The sequence below is a fragment of the Panthera uncia genome, chromosome E3 (assembly GCF_023721935.1).
Source record: "Panthera uncia isolate 11264 chromosome E3, Puncia_PCG_1.0, whole genome shotgun sequence".
Lineage (NCBI taxonomy): Eukaryota > Metazoa > Chordata > Mammalia > Carnivora > Felidae > Panthera > Panthera uncia.
In genome coordinates this window covers 2,269,319-2,287,912 of record NC_064815.1, presented here as the reverse complement: position 1 = coordinate 2,287,912, position 18,594 = coordinate 2,269,319, and the positions used below count along the sequence as shown (strand labels likewise).

At 47.0% G+C, this 18,594-nt stretch overlaps 1 protein-coding gene across 2 annotated transcripts in view; it reads right to left on the bottom strand.

The window, feature by feature from the left end:
- Window positions 1-2,786: 2,786 nt before the first annotated feature.
- HAPSTR1 (HUWE1 associated protein modifying stress responses) overlaps window positions 2,787-18,594 on the bottom strand; it is a 35,655-nt gene continuing 19,847 nt past the window's right edge. Inside the window, exons 3-4 of one of the 2 annotated variants that reach the window (XR_007459483.1) lie at window positions 10,203-14,903; window positions 2,787-9,530 (exon numbers count right to left, since the gene is read on the bottom strand). Coding sequence is in view for 1 of the 2 variants with exons in the window: in XM_049638222.1 (XP_049494179.1) it covers window positions 14,659-14,903 (245 nt within the window). In the remaining variant the exon portion in view is untranslated. Of the gene's footprint in view, window positions 14,904-18,594 lie in introns of both variants that reach the window. The other variant, XM_049638222.1, reaches the window with a different exon arrangement.

Below are 18,594 nucleotides of genomic sequence, written 5' to 3'. Positions count from 1 at the left end.
TCCAGAAAGGCCGAACTGCAAGGAGGGAGAAGGCAGCTCAGATACTTGGTGGGATACTCAGATGCGTGTCAACTGAGGAATGAATGAACACACGAGCGAAAGATCACTTGAGGGGGTGAAGTTCTCAATAATGATTGTAGCTAACATTTATTGAAAACTTGCTGCCTGGCACTGTTCCAGTCAAACTAAGATCATATATCACACTGTACATGTTATGGGCATTCTCCCATGTTTTAAATAATTTTTTATTTATTTTTGAGACACAGAGTGGGGAGAGAGAGAGAGACGGCACGAGCAGAGGAGGGGCAGAAAGAGAGGGAGACAGAGGATCTGAAAGGGGCTCTGCGCAGACAGTGAGCCTAATGCAGGGCTCGAACTCACATACCGTGAGATCATGACCTGAGCCCAAGTCAGATGCTTAACTGACTGAGCCACCCAGGGGCCCCTCCCGTCTCTTACCATATTACTCAAGAACATGCTTTATGCAGGCTTCACGTTTTCCCAGCTAGTGAAACTGGTATGTTTAATCAGTCCCATGTCATGTGGTGTGTGTGTTGCCTTGTTCTCCAAATACTACACTTGATATTGTTGTGTAACAACCGGCTCCCGCAAGTCTGATTATTCCCCTGTTGGGATTAATACTTAGAAACGGAAATATAGGATAGGAAACTGGGACTATATATATAATATATGCACATATGTATTACATATATATTCTCATTCTCTAACTCCGCCAGGGAACATCAATCATCTCAGACTTCCCAGGGCTGAGTGCCAGCCACTCATCGTTTCAAAACTACTCGAGGGGAGGGGCACCTGGGTGGCTCAGTCAGTTAGGGGTCCGACTTCAGCTCAGGTGGTCTCCCGGATTGGGAGTTCGAGTCCTGCTGTGAGCACACAGCCCATTTGGGATTCTCTCTCCCTCTCTCTGCAGTTTGTGCACTCTTCGCTCTCTCGCTCTATTCAATTCAATTAATAAATAGAAAAAAAACTGTATTCAAAACACAGTATCTCCTTCTCAAATCTGAGTTTCACAAAGGCTGAAATTTCTATTCATGTACGGGTTGGTCGGTCATTCTTATTTCTGTTTCTGAAAACTCCCTATTCATATTTTTTTTTATTTTTCCTTTTTGGCATACTACCTTCTTATTCAAGTATGTGCGTGGAGGTGTATATAAATATAGATATACATATATGGATATACAGAGATTAAATCTGTAATCCTTGCCACAGTTAGATTTTCCTTTCCATTTTGTTTATATCGAAGTTTAAATTTATTCTTACAGTCAAGCTTTTATTTTAAAAAATATTGTCCCCTGGGGCGCCTGGGTGGCTCAGTCGGTTAAGTGTCCAACTTCAGCCCGGGTCATGATCTCGCGGTCCGTGAGTTCGAGCCCCGCGTCGGGCTCTGGGCTGATGGCTCAGAGCCTGGAGCCTGCTTCCGATTCTGTGTTTCCCTCTCTCTCTGCCCCTCCCCGTTCATGCTCTGTCTTTCTCTGTCTCAAAAATAAATAAATGTTTAAAAAAAAAAATTTAAAAAATATTGTCCCCAATAACTTGATGCTTATAAAGTTAAATACTCACATATATTTTCCTCCAGTTTTTCATGGTTTAGGTTTTACATTTAACTCTGTCAATTTACATTTAACTCTGTCAATATGTCAGGGAGCATGAAGTGATGCTCTAACAAAAATATTTCTCCAAATAGTCAATTTTTCTGATGCCACCTGTTGTGACCAGTCCATCCCCTGTCATTTTGCACTCTCTCCTCACGGACCACCAAGTTCTTATATAAACCAGACTATTTCCTGGAGCGTTCTATCCTGTCTTTATCCTGCTGCTAATACCTAACCTTTTTTTTTTTTTTTTTTTACTGTGTATTTTTGAGATAGAGCGTGTGCGTATAAGCAGGGGAGGGGCAGAGAAAGAGAATCCCAAGCAGGCTCCATGCTGTCCAGAGAGCCCAACACGGGGCTTGAACTCATGAATTGCGAGATCATGACTTAAGTCGAAATCAAGAGTCGGACACTTAACTGGCTGAGCCATCCAGGTGCCCCGATACCTAACTTTTAATTATTACTATTTGTTTTAATTTCTTTTGTTTCTCAAAATTGCCTTAGCTATTCTCAGCTGTGAAGTCACTCAGCTGAACTTAAATACTGCTGACCCGTTTCCAAAAATCCCTTTGGACTTTTATTAGAACCATAAATCCAACTGTAAGTTAATTTGAAAAGAATCAGCACTCTAGGGCAAAGACGGGGAAGTGGGTACTTGAGGACCGAGCCAGAGATAGTAAAAACTGGCCTTTGGGGAAGAAAACTGTATCGTCTCAATCATAAACTTTTATTTTAAGTTCTTATTTAAGGAATCTCTACACCCCAAGTGGGGCTCAAATTCACGACCCCAAGACCAAGAGTTACACCTTCCTCCGACTGAGCCAGCCAGGCGCCCCTCAATCATAAACTCTTAGATGGATGTATGCTTTGACCCAGAATGTCCACTTCTTGAGATCTAGAAGTCTCACACATGGGCACAAAAGGTGTTCACTGTAGCACTTTTTGCAACAGACTAGAAATAAACTAGATGACATCACGGAGGTGGGTAATAAGCTATGGTGTGGCCAAATCTGAAAGACCAGCAGCGGGCAGGCAGGGCACCATGTACAGAGAAGGAAGGAGGTTGTCGATCTAACATTAAGACAAGCAGACACGCTAAACAAATGCTTACGGTAGAAGTCCATCTATTTTTTGTTAGGCTTTTTTTTTTTTTGATGTTTGTTTATTTTTGAGAGAGACAGAGCAGGAGTGGGGGAGGGGCAGAGAGAGAGGGAGACACAGAATTCGAAGCAGGCTCCTCCAGCTGTCTTGGGAATGGCGAGATCATGACCTGAGCTGAAGTTGGACACTTAACCTACTGAGCCGCCCAGGTGCCCCATGTTTATTTATTTGAGAGAGACAGAGCGCACAGGAGAGGGGCAGAGAGAAAGGGAGAGAATCCCAAGCAGGCCCTGTGCTGTCAGCACAAAGCCCGACATGGGGCTCCATCTCATGAATCATGAGATCATGACCTGAGCCAAAGTCAAGAGTTGGATGCTCAACCGACTGAGCCACCGAGGCGCCCCAGTCCATCTATTTTTTAAATCATAAGAAATGCTCCAGAAGAGAAGGCAGCAAACACTCTCTGTAAAGGACTAGATCGTCAATACTGTTGTCTCTGTGAACCATAAAGGTATCTGTCACCTAAGAAGACGACAATGTGAACAGGTGTAAATAAAACTTGGCAAAACCAGGCAGTGGGCTGGACATGGCCCTCAGGCTGTAGTTTGTGGACTCCTGGCCTAGAAAAAAAAACTACCAAAATTGTATCAGAGGTTGCCTCTGCAAAAGAACTAGGATTGGGACTCGGGGGGACAAAGGAGGCCATTAGCTCTGCTCTGGGTCAAGGTCTGTACTAACTAGATGGCAAGTGCCATTCTAAAGAGTGTTTAAATATTAAGTCATTAAACTCATGTAAGCCTCACAGCAACTTAAATAAAAGCTATCATTCCCCACCACTTACAGATGACGAAACGGAGACCCAGAAAAGTCAAGCAGGTCTCCTCAAGGTCACACAGCTCGCCAGTGGATTCAAATCCAGACAGCCTACGTCCAGAGACTGTACATCAGCATTATTTTTAGTCCTTCTATGGTGCTCCATTTCCTTAAATAATGGGCTTTAATATTCTAAACCAGGCGCTTTAATAAAGAATCCCATTCTTGTAATAAAGAGCATGATTGCATGGGAGAAGAGGCGATGTTCTCTCTCTACGCCGAGACCACTAAATACCATTTAACTGGCGCGAATAAAAAGCAAAGTTAAACGCGTGAAATGATGCCAATGTCATGCTGCCTGCTGGATCACAAGTTCCAGGGAAATAAGGACTGTGCCTTTTTCGGGTAAGGGAAAGTCACACAGGAGAGGAGAGTCCAGACTTCAGAGAAACACAATCCCACAGTGGAGTCACCACTGGGCCTCTCCCACACAAGTCACACAACCTCTCTGAGCCCAGCTTCTCCACTGGCAGGACAGGCACACACACATGCCATCATCACACCATGGGATTTGCACATAAAGCACCCAAGAGGAAGTTGAGATATGCGCTTATCAGGACGCCTGGCCCCTCTCATGTGCCATCACATCAATTCTTCCAGGACTCGCAGACTTGATTCTATCTGTCTGGTCCCCAGCTTGTTCCACACTGAGAAGCCAGAGCCTGCTTTGTCCACAGCCGGGGTTCGCCTTCTGCCAAAGGCTAAAGGAAGAACTACAGCCATCACGGCGTCCCAGGAAGGGACTCTTGAGGCAGAGCCCTGAAGGCCAGGCCAAGGGCACCACCAGCACTCCATGTGGCACAGCCTGGGAACGCGAGGGAGTTAGAGGTACAGGAAGCAGGGTCTAAAGCCTGAGAACAAGTATCTGCAAGTAACAGTTCAGATTTCTCAGCACGCTGGACCCCAAATCCAGGGCTGGTGAGAGGGGCCATGTACAGGTGGACAAGCGGAGGCCCAGAGAACTGGGCAGCTGTTTCTGAAGGAGCCTAGAAAAGCATCCACCCGTTTGCTTCCCTCGGGTCCTGCCCCAAGGACAGCCTCATCCACAGGGGCTCGGATGGAAAGGCAGGGTCGGTGTTTAAACACATGAACTGGGTGTCCTTGGTGGGAAGTGCACTCTGCAGTTCACTGGGGTCTCAGGGTTGCCAGATTCACTCACCTGTCCCCATCAACGTCCTGAGTGTGTGCCACCCCCAACAAACAGGATCCCCTGGAATTTTCACCGGCAGCCTGGGATACTGTCACTCAACTTAAGAGGAGAGGATACAGGGCAAGACAGGCAGCCAGCTTGACCAAATTATTCAGTGAGGTCTTGGCAGTGAGGGTCCTTCCAAACCAGATCAGCAACTGGACTGGGCATCAGAGAAGGGGGGTTGGGAGCGGGGGGGCTCCTTAGGGGGAAAGGGGAGGGCTGTGGGATCTGGCCGCAGACCCCGTGGGTTCAAATCCTAACTTCATCGACACCCCGCTCACCACCAGGGCCCCCACCCACCCTCACCTCCACCCAGTCCTGCCCTGGGAGGACTGCCCCTTTAAGGCTCTGGTGGGCGGGCCCAGCAGTTTCCATGGAGCTCGCTGAGCTGTTTCACAGTCTTCCGCATTCCAGGCCCAAACAGGAAATGAGTCACCGCAGGAAAATGCAGGGCTCCCAGCCGTAGGGAGCTGCCGCTCAAGGGCGACCTCGGAGGTCCCCCTGTTGGGGTCAGGCATCGTTGGGGTGCTTGGCTCAGCAGGAAGTGTGACGAGATTTCAGCATCTGCTCATACTGCTTGGCTGGCTGGGGTGCAGCTGACACAAGATCTCACACTCCACCCAAGTTCATCGGAGTTGACCAGGGTCAGGCAGATCACTCAGGCATCTCTTTTTGGTTGCTGGCCGGACCCCCAACAGCAGGGGTTGTTGCACACATACTAAGACAGAGCTCAATCATTTACATGGGCATCCCTACTTTCCAGAAGAGCAAACTGAGGCTCGGGTGAAGATCACCTGCCCAAGTCCTACACCACCCCACACTCCCCAGTCCTCGAGAATTTGAATTTTTTTTTAATGTTTATCTTTGATAGAGACAGAGACATAGAGCGCAAGCTGGGAAGGCGCAGAGAGACAGGGAGACACAGAATCCGAAGTAGGCTTCAGGCTGTCAGCACAGAGCCCGAAGCAGGGCTCGAACCCACAAACCTCGAGACCATGATCTCATGTTGAAGTCAGGTGCTCGACTGACTGAGCCACCCAGGTGCCCCTAATCCTCGTGAATTGGAACCTGAGTGCCAGTTCAACAAGAAATGTGTAAGTGCCTTCTAGGTAGGTCGGAAGCCAGGCAGACCCGGGGTTGGGATGTGGTTTGACCTGGTTTGGCCACTCCCTTCCCGTCTCAGTGGAGATGCCCTCATCCCTTCAGCCACTACTTAACTGGTGGTCTACTTGGAGACAGGAGCGGAGATAAGCTAGAAGGAACACACTCAACCTTCAGGAAAGGCAGACCCCAAACAAAAGCAGACCAGTAAATAAACCTTCCAGGAATAAATGAGAGACCAGAGAACAATGCAAGAGCCAGAGAGGGTCAGATGGGCTCTCCTGCAAGAGGATAAGGAAGATGAACTAGAAAATAAGGGGACAGCCTTTTCATAAAGGGGGCAGAAAAACATCCCAGGGGCACACGTAGAGAATTCCGAAGACTTCCAGTCTTCATAAACCTTGCAGCAGGAGCAAACGTTAGAAGGAGGGAGACACCTCTACAGGAGAAGGTTCCAGTGGGGTGGACCCCAGACACTGCCAGATCCTTCCCAGGGAAGGAAAATGGGAAATCCTCACTGATGGCACCGAGAATGCCAGCAAGGGTGACAGCACCTGTGCCCCAAGCTTGGTCCCCCCGGCCTCAGACAGGGCGAGTTCCACGCTGGGGGACTGCAAACTGACCCCCACTCCCCCATCCTGCCTTCATGGGGCCTCCCCGCTGGCTGGGCCGGGAGGACTGCACACAAGCACTGGGGCCACCGACCTCCCCGGCCAGTTACCCATGCTGGGTTCATCTGTTGGCGCTCTGGCTTCCACAGCTGGAGGGAAGCCCACGCAGTGGACAGAAGCCGCCTGTTCCAGGAAGCCGAGTCAACTTGATCTTGATCTCTGGGCTGTTGGGTCCCAGGCAGCTCCGCAGGAACCCACCTGCTTGTGTTGTGGGCCAGTTGAGGGCACTGCTGGGAACAGTTCCTGCCTTTTGAGGCGGGTCCATGCCGAACCCGGGAGTGTCACCTAAACCCTTCCTGTTTAGGTGACACTCGGCACCTAAACAGTCCATTGACCTCAACGCACTCTGGTCCTCCCCCCAGAGCGCTCTCCTCTCTCTGAGGGCAACTTCCAACCCACCACTTACCAGCCTCAGGACCTCATCAGCTCCCCCGTAGAGAAATGGAGCACGTACGGTCTCACAGCCAAGACATATTGCCAGGATTAAGACCTCTGGGCTCACCACATGCCAGGGATCCTCTAGGTTTAGGCATTACCTCATTTCATCCTCACAACCCCCCTTATGGATGGGGAAACTGAAGCAGGGTGGCTAAAGAACTTGCCAAGACAGGTGACACCATGACCACGAGGCCCTAGGCTCCCCCAGCAGTGGCAACAGCACAAGGGCGGTGGCCACAAAGCCAGTCACTGAAGTCTCAGCTTCTCACCTGGTAAATGGACAGAAGAGTGGATGTGTGGGCAAGCACCCAGGTGTCTCCAGCCCTTCCCCAAGTGCACAGTACAAGATACACAGGCTGGGAAGGGCCACTTCGGGAAACACAAGTGCAGACTGGAGTGGCTTTGACCCCCTTCTGTATGCCTGTATGTGTGCACATACACAGCAATGTTTATAAGGTATACCCAGCACCTCTAGACGAGATAGGGAGACTTGGGGGAGGGGGGTGGTAGGGACAGATCCGCCCTGATATCCTGGGATTGGTCCTCATGACACGTGTCTGTGACAGGGTTCCAGGTTTAGATGACACAATGGCCCACACACTGGAGGCCCAGGCTCTTCCCTGTCCTGTCAACCTCGGCCCCGGGCCCCACTCAGCTCCAGGCCACACGTGCACAGGTTAGTGCCAGGGAGACGGCTCCGGAGAGGACAACTCTTCACCCAGGACCTTTCTGTACAATCTCCCCCCAGGTGCACGTACTAGCAATGTAATTTTTTAAAAGTCAACAGAGGTGGCAGGACTTAGGATCCGTTTTAGGTATTCTTTCAGATACCCTGTCCCCAACTCAGACCCTTTGGGTTCAGTGTGTATGTGGGGGAGGAGAGTCCAGGAATCTATCTGAAACCTCTCCCAAGGGGACACATTCCCAACCAGGTGGAGAGCCTGTCCTGGGGACGGCATACTTGCTGGGTCACTCCTGGTGAGCCAGGATGTGCCACACCCCGAAGCCTTGTGGGTGCAAACTTCCTCCTGCCAAGCAAGCCCAGGAAAACACCCTGCCCCAGAGGAATGCACTGGTTAAGTCCAGACTTCCTCAAAGCCTGAGGGACCGAAGGTGGACGGGCAGGCAGCCCGCTGAGGGAGGGCGGGCAGAGTCCAATGTCACTGGACACCTGCCCAGTAAACAATCTGGAAAAGGGCCAGAGCAACACTCCCTTCTGCAGAACACATTGAGGCCCTCGGACAGTGTTTCTCTACTGGAGGGGCCTGGAAAATGCTGGTACCTATGGCCAACCCCAAGGAGTGCCATCTAGTTTGTCTCGGGTACAGCCTGAGCACAGCTGGTTCTGGTGTGCGCACAGATTGATAACCATGAAATCTGAGGAAGAGAGGAAATGGGGGGGGGGGGGTGCTGCAGGGGAGCACAGAGGTCAGGAGAGATCCCTCTCAGACTCTGAAAAGGGAATTTTATCCAACCAGATGGATGATGGTGACCATACTTAATGGTTAACGTGTGTGTGATTATTACTACGAGCCAGGGGTCATCTCAGGCACTTTAATCTCCCCAGACCCATGGCAGGGCCCGTCTACACCCCACTGACCCCAAAGTTCAGCTCTTAACCACCACACCCTGGTTCTGGAGACGCTGTGAAAGCCCAGAAGGAAAAATAGGGACTCTTCACGAAAACCTAGAAAATCTCAAGGCACCTTGTATCTGCTCACTCATTCAAGAAACGTCCAGGAACCTACTCTGCCAGCCACTGATGTCCAGAGAGCCTGGTTTTCAAGCTGCTGTGAAGTCAACGTAGTAGGATCACACACCACAATCTGTTTCGTGAACCTGCGAGAAACTGTGAAGTGCTGTGCGCCGGACGGAAAGAGAGGAAGCGCTCTAACTTCTTTTGGTTACTGTGTGTTATGTGTATGTCTCCACACTAGGTCTCGATGCCACGGGTATTTCATACTGTGGATCGCAGCCCAAAACATCAGAGAAACACGGAAAATGGACAAGAGAAAAGCCTTAAGATACCAAATAAAAAGTGTAAGCGAACACGATTCCATAGGTTTATGTCAACCTAGGCCTCAAACACCAAATCAGAACTTCTTGGTAGTTGATTTCTAGATACACCTTGAAACCAACCTCACCACTGTGATCAGGAGCTTCGCCTTGAGAGAAGAGATGGGGGAAGCCACCAACCTCTGCCCACGGCACTCAAGGACAGTTTGGTAGGTGTTTCCCCATCCCCCGAGGTATCTGAGCCCTGGAACCACCACCCCACCCCTAAAGAGAACCGATGGTCTGAGAATCTTCCTCGAATCCCAAAGTCACAGTGACACATACCTTGGTGGATGTGTAGAGGACATCTGGATCAAACATCCGTCTGCCGGCTCAGGTGCTGAAGGCAGCCAGGAACGCTGGTGGTGGCAGACTGCCCCGAGTCCCCCCAGGGCCACCTTTCTCATGGTATTCAGGCTGCTGAGGCTCCTCACTGCTGAAGCTGGATAAAACCTAAGACTCCTGAAGCTGTCAGGTTTCAAACTGCACCAGAACACGGTGAAATCAGTCCACTTCCAAGACTGGAAATCCCAAGTTCATTTCCCACGACTGATGTCCCCAAGGTGGGTTACCCGACACTGACTCCTAAACACCTATCGATCAGCGTGCGTATTTTTAATGGTTACATACATAAAACACAAATACTAGGAAGGTACTCTCCAAAACCATTCAGCTTTTACCTTTGGGGAGGAGAGATTAAAACAGCCTCTCTACTAAGGTCTGACATTTTAATTTTCCTTACAAAAATGCACGTGTTGGGAGCACCCAGGTGGCTCATTTGGTTGAGTGTCCGACTTCAGCTCAAGTCATGATCTCATGGTTCGTTGAGTTTGAGCCCCACACAGGGTTCACTGATGTCAGTGAGGAGCCCGCTTCAGATCCTTGGATCCTCCAGCCCCTCCCTCCCCCTCCCCGACTTGTGTGCCATTTCAAAAACAAAAAAAAAACAAACCATGTGTTACGTTTTTCTTAACATGCCATTGCAAATATTATCAGCCACATTCCAGAGTGCTCAAGGTACCACTGATGAGAGGCAGATTATAGATGTAGATGTAAAGTACCCAAGAAATTCAAGTCACTGAGCTTCACATTGTTTTTTCCCCTAATACACCCCATTTCACAGATGATGAAACCAGCCCAGGGAGGCAAACTTACCCAGGTTCCCACACCTAGTAAGTGGTGGAGCCAGCGTTCAAATCCACGGGATTTCAAGCAAAGATTCTTCCTTCATGCAAGGGGGCAAAAAAGCAAATGAAAATGGTAAGATCACCCCTGCCTGCAAATAGTCCAGATACCCAATGCTGGCTCAGGGGCTGGGAGAACCGTGTTGGCGTGAGCCTTAACCAGCACTTTGCAGAAGGTCCTTTGGTAGGACCCATTAATATTTTAAATATGAATTCCTTTGAACCATTTTACCTGCAGAAACGTATCCTGCAGAAACTTAACGAAACTAGAATATTCACTACTGCACAGCACCAATTTTGAGAAGCTAATGCTATTTGTTCAGGTATCCGCATACGTACTCTGGCACAGAAAGATGTGTATACACGGTTAAGTGGCTGTGTGGCTGGATTTGGGGGAGTTTTAACTTTTTTTAAAGCATTAATGCAATACAACTGAAATGAGAGGCCACTGGAAACTCGCAACAGCATCAGTGAGACTTCCCGGCTTTACCAAGGGTCACAGGATGTGCGTCGGACCCTCCAAACCTGTGCGTGTCGAAGGCTGCCGTCTGCTGAACTCCGCGAAGATGGTGCACGTCTTGTAGGAAGAAGTCCAATGCGTCAGTACAACACATGGAGTGACGGGACGGCCAGCCTGGGCGCGAAGGCCTGCTCCTCTCTCAAAATACGGTCCCCTCTCGACCATCACACAGCTCGGAAACCCTGAAGTATGGCGCTTGCAAGCTGGCCAGCATGAGGTTAGGTCACCTGAACTGACCAGAAACGTAACAGCTTTCATGGCAGGGGGAGCGGGTACCATGAGCATCTGACCACATCAACCTCCTGTAACTCAATTAAAGGGATGAATCTTCAGTTTCTTTGAACCGTAAAGTAAAACTTCTTCTTCTGGCAGAACCTTTCGAGTCACCCTGCGACCCTTAGAGTCCGGGAATACATCTGTGAAGATTCCCCACCACCCTGCAACTGGACACCTGAGTCATGCATCTAATGAAGTGGCAAGCTCTAACAAACAATATGAAATCTGATGCAATGAGATAAGTATACTGACATAGTCACAATACCCCTCAAAAAAAATCATGACAAAAATTTAGTGATTCATTCATGGCAATTTTCTAAAATTAACTATGTGGCCCATGTTCCCAACTAGGTCCCCACTCTCTCCATTTCCAGATCATCCCTCGGCCTCTTGTGTCTTCACTGCACTGAGGCTGGCTCAACCCCCCCACACCCCCGCCCCGGTCAGGCCCTGGCCACCCCACCCCCCATCCCCGACCTACAGGGGGAGCCAGCCAGCCCAGCTCTCACTGCTGCAGGGAGCCCTTCAGGCCCGAAGACACAGCTGTGCGAGTTTAATGGGTCTCAAAAGCCCTGGGGCGGGGGGGGGGGGGGGGGGGGGGGGGGGGGGGGGAATGGTAGGAAGGCTGGTTCTTTTCTAAAAGACTGAACTTGACTCGATCAAAAAAGTTAACTTGGATGTGGTGACCAAAACAAAACCGCAGACAAGCCCCATAGTTTTTTGGATTTTTAAATTATTTATTCATTGAATGATTTAAGGTGTGTACCATGACTCCAGTTGGGTAAACCACATTGAAGAATTTGACTGTGGGTCTTTAGTTCAGCCAAATGCTTTCCATTAATTTTGCTCTATAAAATACTAAACATTGTAATTAAGTTTTGAATGCTTCAGCCATGCTCGGAACACTGCAGGGTAAGTAAGGATGAGCTGAACCCACTCATGCCAAGTGAGGGCGACAGCAACAGGTCTCATGAGCCATGAGGTCTGAAAGAATCCGAGGATCTAGCTTAAGATGAAGAGAGGTTCTGTTCCCACAGAGTAAACCGTTCAGTTTTAAAATTCAGCCTACACTGTTCTCAAGAGACTGAAAAAAAGAAAATCAATGTCATTTAAAAAGTACCACACAATATGCAATCTTCCATGATTTGTCTGCATCTAAAATGGCACAATCAAAGGCTTCAAAATTCTAGCAGTCAGAACTAAGTTTTCCTATGAGAGAGAAATCGTTTCCCTTTCTACTCCTAAATGTGAAGAGTTATTCTGTGCTCAGGGGGCACGGGAGAGAGCAGGGGAGACAGAGCGGGGGTGGGGGGAGTTACGAGGAGGTTGACAAATCGCATTTGAGATTCAATGCAGTGGAAAAAAGTAACGAATGCTAAAGTTTTTAAAAAGTTTAATGGAGCCAATAAGGCATATAAATCGTGTTCTGGCAGACATTAAGACCTGCTTTCTCTAACCAAAGAAAATGGCACATGTTTTATCAAAATTTGACAATCGAGAGTAAAGGGTACTGAGATTCAGCGTCAGAGCACCAACTAAAACAAAAAACAACCAAAAATAAAAAATTTAAAAAAACCTGTTATTCTTCGGAAGGAGGAACTAGAGAACCAAGGCATAAAGGGAGGGTTATACAGGCGTTCCTCAATCTCAAAATCCTTCAGGAAGAGGGGGTCTGGCCACTTGTGAGCTACGCTTCACACCACACCAAACGCCAATTCCAGAATCTAAATTTACAACGATGGGGAAAAAAAAAAAAACAATGGTAACTCCAAATGCATTTCTGGGCATATTCCAAAGGGAAGCTTAAAAGTATTCCTAATACACAGGCTCGTCTGTTTCAGGTATAATTCTTCCTGCTATTATATTCAAACAAAAAAGAATGATCCACTTTTTGCAAAAATTTTCAAATACCTCACTTTCAGTCCTAAGTTTTACTATGGAATTGACTTTTGTTCTGTTGGGGTTTTTTTTTTGTTTTAAATAGGGCTATATCTATATGAATACAGAACATTTCTAACATTCCATTCACCTCCCACCCAGTCCATGAATATTATGGTTAACTTAGCAAAGTTTCTTCACAGAAAGATATTATTAAATGGCTGAAGGAATTGCAAACTTTAACAAAGTGCTGTGAGTAATTACTGGAAAAACCCACTGATTTGCAGTGGTCTTTTAAGGATAAAAACAGGAAGTTAACTGATACTGGACTACAAGTTTGCAAGGAAACATTTTCACTGTCCTACTTGATATATAACATAATAATATGATAGAATAAATTACAGTACCTGGCAGGCTGACATCAGTTCTTCATCTAAAAAAGACTATCATTCAGTTCAAGATATTAAAAATGAAGGTGAAGCATGCTCTAAAACATTGTGGCTACAAGAGGTCTTATAAGGGACCAAAAGAGGAATCTACTCAGAACTTTTATTTAGGTCTAACTAACATCTAGAGAAGCCTCCATGCGATTCCATCTTTTCCAGAATGAGATTCCAAACTGCACTCTTTAGGGGAGGGGGGACTGGAGAGTGGGGGGGTTGCTACTTAAGTTGCGATCACATTATTGGCAGATCGAAGACCTTTATCTTCCACCAACTCCAATGGAAAACTGCACAAAGTAGGGCATTCGTGAAAAATGTAGATAGAAAAGGACACGAGAGACTGGAATACCTACCCTCCCCCACCATCCAACTCCCTCTCGCTAATGCTGAGCCAAAAAGGAAGCCCATCCTCCAAGTTCATGACCTCACTACTGTAGGTCCCCCTTGAATGCAGTCTACAAGTTTACATTTACCGTAAGGAACAGTACCCTGCGTGGGAAGTAGTACTTGTCTTAAAACAGGAGTATTTTAAGCCTACGGGGTCAATCGGGGGGGGGGGGGGCACTTTAATAATCATATTGCTACTTTTAGAGCGCTAACACACACAAAGTGAATCCAATAAAGGTCTGTGTATTGATTCAATATTAAGTATTAATTGCATGACCATCATAGCACCTCTTTACATCACACAATCACCAGAATCAGAAACTGCTTGGAAAACTAAAACCAGGGCACAGTCCCATCATTAGAAGTTGCACACTGTGGACTACAGAGAGACCAGGTGCACGGTACAGGGCCGCTGCAAAAACTGGAAGCCTGCAGATTTGACGAGGAAGCCAAATCGTGGGTCTGAGATCATTTTAGGAACCTGGCAATACTGTTGAAGCAAAATACTCAACGCAGCAGGAAATGGACCAAAAAGAAGAAGAAGGGGAGTGGGGGTGGGAGGGGGTGGGGGAAGCATTCTATATAACCAAATAACATCTGATAGTTCCTTTCCCTTTGAGAATAAATACAGTTAAGGTCACTTTTAGCCTTGGAACGGATAATATGTTTGCCTATGATGATCTTGCTAATGACTACACGATGTCTGATGTCCTCTGCTAGGATTATAGTTTTAAGAAAGCCATGGTTACAAGAGGCATCTACTGTAAATACCTAGAGCTTCCTTTTATGGCAACCACTATAGAATTCACTTGTCTTAAACAGTGAACAAGGGAAGATGGCCTCATGTTTCCTTTGCAATAAGAGTATATGTGGAGGATCGAGTGGCTTTCAAGCAGCATGGTGGGTGTGAAAATGTCTGTAGTTTAGATCATTCTGTTGCGTTTATGGGTTGGTGAGTCTGTAATGACATCGCCACACTGGGCTGAGGTACGCTTTCTAGTTCCACCATTGTCCAAGTGGAGTGCCATTTCTTCTGATATGAAAGTGTTCAAATCGACATCATGGAGTCCATTTCTCCTTCGACTAGCATTCGATCCACTGCTTACATGTGTAGGAGAGCCTGGGGTACTCGAACGCACGCTTATACTAGCCATTGCACCACTAAGACCTAGGAAGAAGAAAAAAGGTTTTAGAGTTGCTCGATTATTTAACCCTCTTGAAAGCAACCCACTTTACTTTCAATGTTTCATAGTGTCAAAGGAGGTCTGCCTGTTTTCTTAAGGAGTCACCAGGGGGCAGTTATGTTTCCTTCTGGAAAAATGAATCGCCGGGCTTTTGGCGTAGATGTTTCATTGGGAAGACTACCACTATTTACAATATTGGTAATTACAACTCTGGGAAGCATACTCTGTCGCAAGCACCGTATAAGGTGGATACACAGATCACAAAACCCTCCCATCTACTCTACTGGGTATATACTGCTTATAATTTATGGCTGAGGACAGCAAGCGCATGCTTTAAATAGGACATTTTGGTTATCCAGAGTCACCACCCCCAATAGATCCCCCTATAGTGTGTGTACGTGCACGAAGGGGAGCGATGATTTCTAGGTCTGAGTGGGCTCATTCCGACTTCCCCCAAATGATCATCCAAAACCGTGCACGCTGCAGCCCAAAAAAGGGGTCACTACTGAAAAAGTACGCAGGGACCTCAAGCACAAAGTGAGTCTGCCCTTGGATGAAACAAGCTATACGATCGCCCAAGGTCTGGACTTGATTGGTCTCCTCGGGACAACCTCACTTATCATCATGGATGATCCCTCTGAGAAGGAGGTAGTGCCTATAGCGGTATAAAAAAATCCTGCTGCCTTCAAGGTTGAATTAAATCCAGAACAGACCCAGCACCCAACGCTGGACACTCATCCCTCAGATTCCTGAACAGTTAAGGAGGCAAACATATGTTCCACTCTGAAAAGTTCAGGAAGAACCTGTGAAAGGCCCAAGAGACGCCAGGAAACATTAACCACAGCGTTGAATTTGAAAACCTAACATCACGAACGGTGGATTTCCCTTACGAACTTCCCCTTACGCTATTCTAGCCTCACACAGGGTTTTTGTTATTGCTTGACTAAATTCATAGACTATGACCTAGGATACTCCATGTTCCCAAAGAACAGAACTTCTCAGATTTTAAAATGAGCTTAGAGGTTGGTCTGGTAGGGGCCCATTCTAGTTTATACTGTTAATGTGATTCAAATTTGAATGTTGAGAAAAAAATTCTCTTTCTACCACATCAACTTTGACATTATTCTGACTCTACAAATACTCTGTGAACATTCTCAGGCTGCAGGCGTCAACAGCCTCCCTTATGCTGATTGTGTTCTGCAGCCCACACCTCTTCCTGCTCTCAAACTCCCTACCTGGTAGCCATCAGCCCCCTCCTTGCTCTGCCTGTGGAAGATGCGTCCTCCCTCCCACTGGTGGCGAGAGGAAGGGTGGGCATGTCACTCCTTAGCTCTAAGCCATTGCAAGGCTGGTGCCTATTTAAAAAAATATAATAGAGGCACTAATCTTGGGAGTACTTCCTGTGTGAGGCAGGTGTTACGTTAAGTACTTTTAATTTTCATCCTCACAGTGATCCTACGACATCCATATGGTCTGTTTGCGGATGGGAAACGGAGGTTAAAAGGTTAAGTAAGCGACCCAAGGTCACACAGCTAGTAAGCAAGAGCTGCGACTCAAAACTTAAGCACAATCTAATGTTCCCCTTGACTGTTACACTCTTCAAGTCAACATGATTTTAGCATGAAGCGGCTACAGGGTCTTGCGCCTGGCCTCTCTCAGGCCTCATGCTCCCACACCACCGGGAGAGCGGATGTGCACGGCCAAGCAGCTCTGGTAGGTTGGCCAGCGCCTCTCTTCACCGTGTGCACCTGCTGACGCCTGGCCCCCAGCTCCTCCGGCACCTATTCTGCCCTGAGGCTCCTTTCCTGACTCTGCCACTTCTCTCCTATTTAGTCTCTGGCTGGCTCCGCTTCCCTCCTGCTTGAAACTCTCCACTCCTTCCTGTCTGCAGCCCGCCAGCTCCTTCCTCAGTGGCCTCTGCAGGGTTCACTTCCACCGGACAAGTTGGGTACCACGCAGGGTGGTGTCCTCGACCCCTTAGCTTACCGACGGGCATCGTTTTCCACAGCACAGGGGATCTCTCCTGTGCACATGGGCCCATCCACAGTTCTAACTGCCTGCTGGACCTCTCCCATTTAACATCAAAAAGGCGCTACACGCTGCTTCTTCCTCAGGCCATGCAGCTTTATTAAAAAATAAATAAAAGGGAAAGAAACATCTTGGGCTCATTTCATGCAACGCGGTACAATCGTGTAGCTTCATCTCCACCTAACGTACATGGTGCCTGGCACACAGCATTCGCTCAATTCCGCAAACAGGGGAGTGCTTCAAAGTCTATCCATTTTGAAATGCACTGAAACCCAAACCTGCTGGCATTCATCCCCTCTCCAAAGCCCGGAAATAAACCCAGATGGCTCTTGTCTCTTAAATCTCTGCCATCAAGTTTTTAAAAACTTAAGTTATTCCCAAATTGCTGGCATGTTTTTTTTTTCCCCCAAGTTCTATGTGCTGTGCTTTCTTTTTTCCAACCTAGCGGCCTGAAACAAACTACTAAAAGGTGTCCGTGAAATTAAAACAAGAACCTTTTCATAGCTGGTTCATAATACAGGAAGTCCTAAGATAATTAGACTGCAAAATTTAGGCCTTCGGCACGAAACTGGGCTAACTTCAGTAATTAATCCCCTTTATCATTTGAAACCATCAAAAGAACTCAACAACCCCCCCCCACCCTGAACCCCTCTTGTTAACATAGCAACATGTTTATTAACACCTAAGGACAAATACCCAAGGCTCGCAGAATACTCCACCAGAAGTGAACAGGCACATCAAGCAAACACTTCTATTGTTTCCACTGTTATTCTCCGTGAAAAAGAAGAGACATTAAATATCAATTTGGTCAATTTGAAAATTCCCCAGTAACTGCTGGGCAACTGCCATCTTTCTTCTGTTGAGTGTATGACTGGGGGCTTTAGTTGGGCAGCTCAAGTGCAACCACAATGTGCAACATGAGCTTCCTCCTACCTACTCTCAGCAGTGAAGATTCTTTTCAACATTTAACTAGCTGAAAATCTTCCCCAAAAACACTTTCATGTCAAAAAAAAAAAAAAAAAAAATTAAGATTAACAACCAAAAAATATATATTTTAAACAGCCCAAATTTTATTTTACAAACCAATGACAGCTACTGGAAGATGCTTCAGGAAACCTTAGCTAAGCCACATGAACAATCAGGCCTATACAAGTACACAGAGTCTGAACATGCTTCAGAACTAAAAACTAAGTTGTACAGCCCGAGGGCATACAACTTAATTTCTACCAAAACACACTTTTTCAAAAGGGCTATGGGAGTATCAGTTGACAAAAAGCAGAACAAGTAGTATGATTAGACAGAAAAGTCTCCATTGCTTAATACAAGATAAACTTAGCAGTTTTAAAGTTTCTGCATTCGTTTTAAATGATTAGTGCAGGAGGGAGGGGAAAAAAAAAAGATTAGGATGATTTAATCATACTTTAAAAAGAAAGCTCCCACTGGAGCTAAAACAGTTACAGTCCAGGTTATAGGTATCTAGGTTACATGGTCAAATATTAAGAGCAGCACATAACTATTATTTTCATACCAAGTTCATGCTTCAGATAATAAGATAATCCTGTTTTCAGAATTAATTACATGTAATTCCAGTTTACCAGCACATAGTTAGATCACATATAGGCACAGAAAGAGCAAATGCAGACCGAT